Raw genomic sequence first — 4,884 nt, forward strand, 5'->3', positions numbered from 1 at the left:
CTCAATCGAATTCCCTTCGAATTCTAACACACAATTATGGACCAATCTCACCGAAACAGTTTCCCCACCCAAAGGTGAAGTGAGAGAAACGACATCAGACAATGTCTCAGCAAATAAATCATGCATCACGACAAATCTTTCAGAAATAAAACAATGAAAAGCACCCGTATCAATCAAAACATACGCAGGATAACCAAAAATCAAACAGTTACCTGCTATCACGTCATTCGGAGCTGCATTGGCCTGATCCTCTATCAGGGCAACCACCCTCTCCTGCTGTCGAGGAGGTTGGTTCTGATTCTGATTACCTCCCTGACGAGACTGTTGCTGGGGCTGAAACGAATGGACCGCATAAGGTGATCTCTTCGGCTGAGCTGGCAGTCGAGAAGAGCTGCCGCTCTGAGCTCTATCGGATCCTCGCTGAGGACAGACTCTAGCAAAGTGACCCGGCTGCCGGCAGATATTGCAAGTACCAAACACGCCTCGACACTGATCACTTGGGTGACGTCCTCCACACTTACTGCACGATGCTCCTGAAAACCCTGAATTCTGCCCAGAACTGAACTGTCTAGAGCCAGTGGAACTCGATGAACTGCTCCCAGACTTCTTAAATTGCTTCCCCTTCGGTCGATACTGATCTCGCCTGTTTTTGCCACTGTTGCCTCCCTCAACCCTCTGAGACTGATTAGACTGCTGAGAAGGTTGGTACTGATACTAGGACTGCTGCGGCTGAAACTGAACAGGTTGATTTTGAAAAGATCTCTGCTGCTGCTGAGGAGCTAACTGATTTCCTCGTTGCATCAAAAGTCCAGCTTCGGCTCCCTTAGCCTGATCCATGGCATCTGCGAAGTTATTGGGTCTCCCGGTATTGACCAAAGTAAAGATCTCAGGATTCAAGCCGTTGATGAAATGATTGGCTTTGGCTTCTTCGTGATCTGCGATGTGAGGTGCAAACCTCAAGAGACTGTCAAACTTGCTTACATATTCCTCGATACTCAAATTCCCTTGCTTCAAGTTCGCAAATTCGGCACCCTTTTCCTTACGATACGAGACAGGAAAGAATCGCTTGTAGAACTCAGTCTTGAATAAACTCCAAGTGACAACGGTGCCTCGATTCTCATTTGACCTCTTGGTTGTAGTCCACCAATTCTTAGCAACTCTCTGTAGCTGGTGAATGACTAACCTGATTCTGCGGTCATCGGTATAGTCGAGAGAATCAAAGAGCGGATCAATGTCCTCTAGCCAACTCTCACAGTCAACTGAGTTCTCAGTACCCGTCAAGGTAGGCAGTCGAAACGATCGAAATCTCTTCAATAGAGTCTCCATAGGGGTCGCGGTTGCATCAAGCTGATCCACTCCAGTACTACCCTGATCATTCGGAGGAGTTACTACTGGCTGCGGATTCTCAGTAGAAGGAGGTACCAAAGGTGCTTGATTCCTTCTCATAGATCGTCAAGGTGCCATCTGATATCAAAGGGTTAGGACACAATATCTCAAACTCAATCTCAATCTCATAACCTCGGTGTCCAAAACTCTGCTCTGAGTACTCATTAATCTCAATGATATACGAGAACAGATAATAGCACAAGGCAGATATATTTCACGTAATTCATGCTTTATAAATTAAATCACAACTCATGTAATTCAATTAATTCACGAATCAATAAAGCATGCTCGCACGTATTTAAAATAACCATTTAAATAAATCAATCACATGTGAGAATTCAATTCATGCGGACTTAATCTACCCCGCTCACTCTAGTTCAAATCCAAGAATCTTATCGTTTTGATACCACTTAATGTGAGACCCCGTTTCTAATCTTCTAATATCAAATAATTAACCACAATCGTACACAATGAGCCGAGGGAAAACTAATCAAATTTTTTTTTTTTTTTTAAATGCCTCACGCCCGCGCGAGCTATCACCTCGCGCGCGCGCAGGCAAAGAGGCCAGAGGCCTCGCGAGTTGCTCGCGCCCGCGCGAGGGGAGTGCTCGCACGCAAGAGAGGTGAAAATTCCCGAGCCCTCCAGGCTTGCTCGCGCGCGCGCAAGGTCAAGCCTCACCCGCGCGCAGGCCAAACGGGCAGAGAGAGAGCAGAAACCTGGAAAATCAATTCAAAGGCAAATCCAATAAATTCTAAACTCAAGAACACATACAAATCAATATTTATAATATGCCATATACAATGTTCTACTCAAAATACAATAACAAGTTCAACGATATGGTTCGTTGGACTAATCAAAATAGTACAAGTCCAAAAGACACAACCCTACGACACACGGTGTCTCACTTCTATCATTCTCACCCCGAGCTAACCCAAATGACTCGGTCCGGCTCCTGATCCTCCTGTTGTCAAGTACACATACAAACAAAAACAACAGCCGGATAACCCGGTTAGATATATAATTTCTAAGTAAAAGAGTCAGACATGCAATATCAAATAAACACCTCATATTGAAATGTAATAATCATCAGTAAATCAAATGAGGGTGGATGCATGCATGACTTCAAAAGTCGGGATTATCAAATCAGATAATCGAAATATCGATCGGTACTCGGTTGGGATCCCGGGGCCAAGTCCTTACAACAACACACCTACACTCCCTTTCGGGGTGGATGTCGCACAACTCAAACCCCTAGACTTCAGAGCAACTATAAGAAGTATTTTGGCACTTGGAAAAATTCGAAATCCAAAGCCACTTCAATATAGCTTCCTAAATCGTCTATTTTCAAAACGAATCGAATAATCGGCTCAATATGAATGCAAGTGTAAACAAAATAATCAATCAAGTTCACACCAACAAATAAACATGCAGTATGTGATTTTTGGGACTCGAGAATCAATCGAACTCGAGTATTCAACCCCATTCAATTCAATGTCGTCTTTTACCTTTCAAGTTCGTCGAGGATTCAAATCGTCTTCAATTCTCAAATCGATTCAACTCCCAAGTTCGATCCAAACCCAAAACTCCAATCCAAATCTGAAAATGAAGAATATACGGATTTGATATCAATATACTAATTCAAACCAAACCCGAAAATCAAACCGAAACAAAACAACCGATAATCCAAACTCGATTTCGACGGCATAACGGCTATAAACGGTCAAACCAAAAATCTCCAACAACAAACAACTCCAAACAACCCATATCATCTTCTAAACCAACAAAACAATCAAAATCCAACCAAAATACAAAACCCCATTTTCGAAATGGCTCCAAAAATCATATAAAATCCAAACTTCATTCTTTTTCCGAACCGACTTCGAATACACGATCTATGCTAGCTCAAGAACAACAAACTCAAAGATTATCAAATTCTGACAACCCAAAAAAATCAAAGTTCGAGGATCGTAGAAAAACTTACGTCAAAACGAATCCTTCGTTGCGGTGATCGTGAATATCAACTCGGAACTAAAATCTGACGGTTGGATCGTGCGAATCAGACGGAAGAAAAGCTTGAAAAAGCTTCCATGGCTTTTCGGATCTGCACGATCGGATGGGGGATGGAGAAGGAGAGGAGTGATGGTGATGGTCAACTTGCAAGATATAATATATATATATAATTCAAGTTTTGCACTTTAGTCCCTTAATTTCCCAAAGTTTGCAAAATAACCCCTGCAAATTATCAAAACGGCCCTCAACTACTGAAAACTCTGATTATCTCAATTAAACTTGATTATAGTAAAATCGGGGTATTACAGATGACCAGTCTGAACGGACTATTCAGATGTTAGAAGATATGTTGAGGTCTTCAGTAATGGATTTTGAATTGTCTTGGAAAGAACATTTGCCGATGATAGAGTTCGCCTACAACAACAGCTATCATCGCAGCATTGGCATGGCAGCATTTGAAGCTCTAAATGGTCGTCGATGTCGGACATCTCTATTTTGGGATGAAGTAGGGGAAATGCAGGTTGAAGGACCAGAATGATCCAACAGATTGTGTACGACATAGAATTGATCAAGAAACAGATCAAGATAGAGCATGACAGGCAAGCCAGCCATGCCAACACCAAACGTAGGACATTTCATTTCAAGGATGGAGAGTATGTTTTCCTACGAGTTTCACCTTTTCGAAAGGTGATGAGATTCGGTCTAAAAGTCAAGTTATCACCTAGATTTATTGGTCCGTTTGAGATATTAGAGAAAGTTGGAGATGTGGCGTATCGGTTGGAGTTACCACAAGATCTCTCCAATATCCACAATGTGTTCCATGTGTCCCTACTCCGTCAGTATGTTGCAGATAAGATGCACATTCTGCAACCGACAGAGGTTCAACTCGAGCATGATCTATCATACGTTTAAAGACCCCTTTTTTGACAGGAAGGATAAGGTACTCTGGAATAAACACATTCGTCTAGTCATGGTTCAGTGGCAGCGGCGAGGCACCGAGGAAGCGACTTGGGAGTTAGAGAGCCAAATGCATTCCGAGCATCCAAAATTGTTTTGATTATAATTGTTCTCTGTGAACATAGATGTAACGCCCCAAAATTAGCCTAATTTAGATTTTAGGAGTTTAAGATGGATAATCAGAGATTATAGAATTCGAGGATCGATTTGATTTTGATCAGAGACTATTTTGCAATTTTTGGAAATTTCAGGGACTAAAATGCAAATTTGGAGATTGTAATATATTTAAGCCTTTTGACTTCTCCTTCACTCCATTCCTTTCTCCTCCAATGCTCCAAACCTCCATTAACGCCTCTCAAGCTCTTGGGATTTCATCCCGAGCTCGATCCGTCCGATAGAATTTCATTCTGAAGACATATTCGCGATCACGGCTGTGAGAGCTTCGTTCTATCGTAAGTTTTTCAACGATCAGATACATTATATTTTTTGGATGTTGTTAGAATCGTTTGAGTTTCGAGTATGTTGTTCTTG

General features: G+C 42.1%; 1 protein-coding gene across 1 annotated transcript; it reads left to right on the plus strand.

The window, feature by feature from the left end:
• Positions 1–3,930: 3,930 nt before the first annotated feature.
• Positions 3,931–4,308, plus strand: LOC140890203 (uncharacterized). Its single transcript, XM_073297959.1, has one exon. The coding sequence runs from the start codon at positions 3,931–3,933 to the stop codon at positions 4,306–4,308; it is 378 nt and encodes a 125-aa protein (XP_073154060.1).
• The last annotated feature ends 576 nt before the right edge of the window (positions 4,309–4,884 follow it).

Source organism: Henckelia pumila, chromosome 3, assembly GCF_033568475.1.
Source record: "Henckelia pumila isolate YLH828 chromosome 3, ASM3356847v2, whole genome shotgun sequence".
NCBI classification, from domain to species: Eukaryota; Viridiplantae; Streptophyta; class Magnoliopsida; order Lamiales; family Gesneriaceae; genus Henckelia; species Henckelia pumila.

Bases quoted from the DNA above. Each gene is read 5' to 3' on its own strand.
- LOC140890203 (XM_073297959.1), top strand. From the start codon at position 3,931: ATGATCCAACAGATTGTGTACGACATAGAATTGATCAAGAAACAGATC.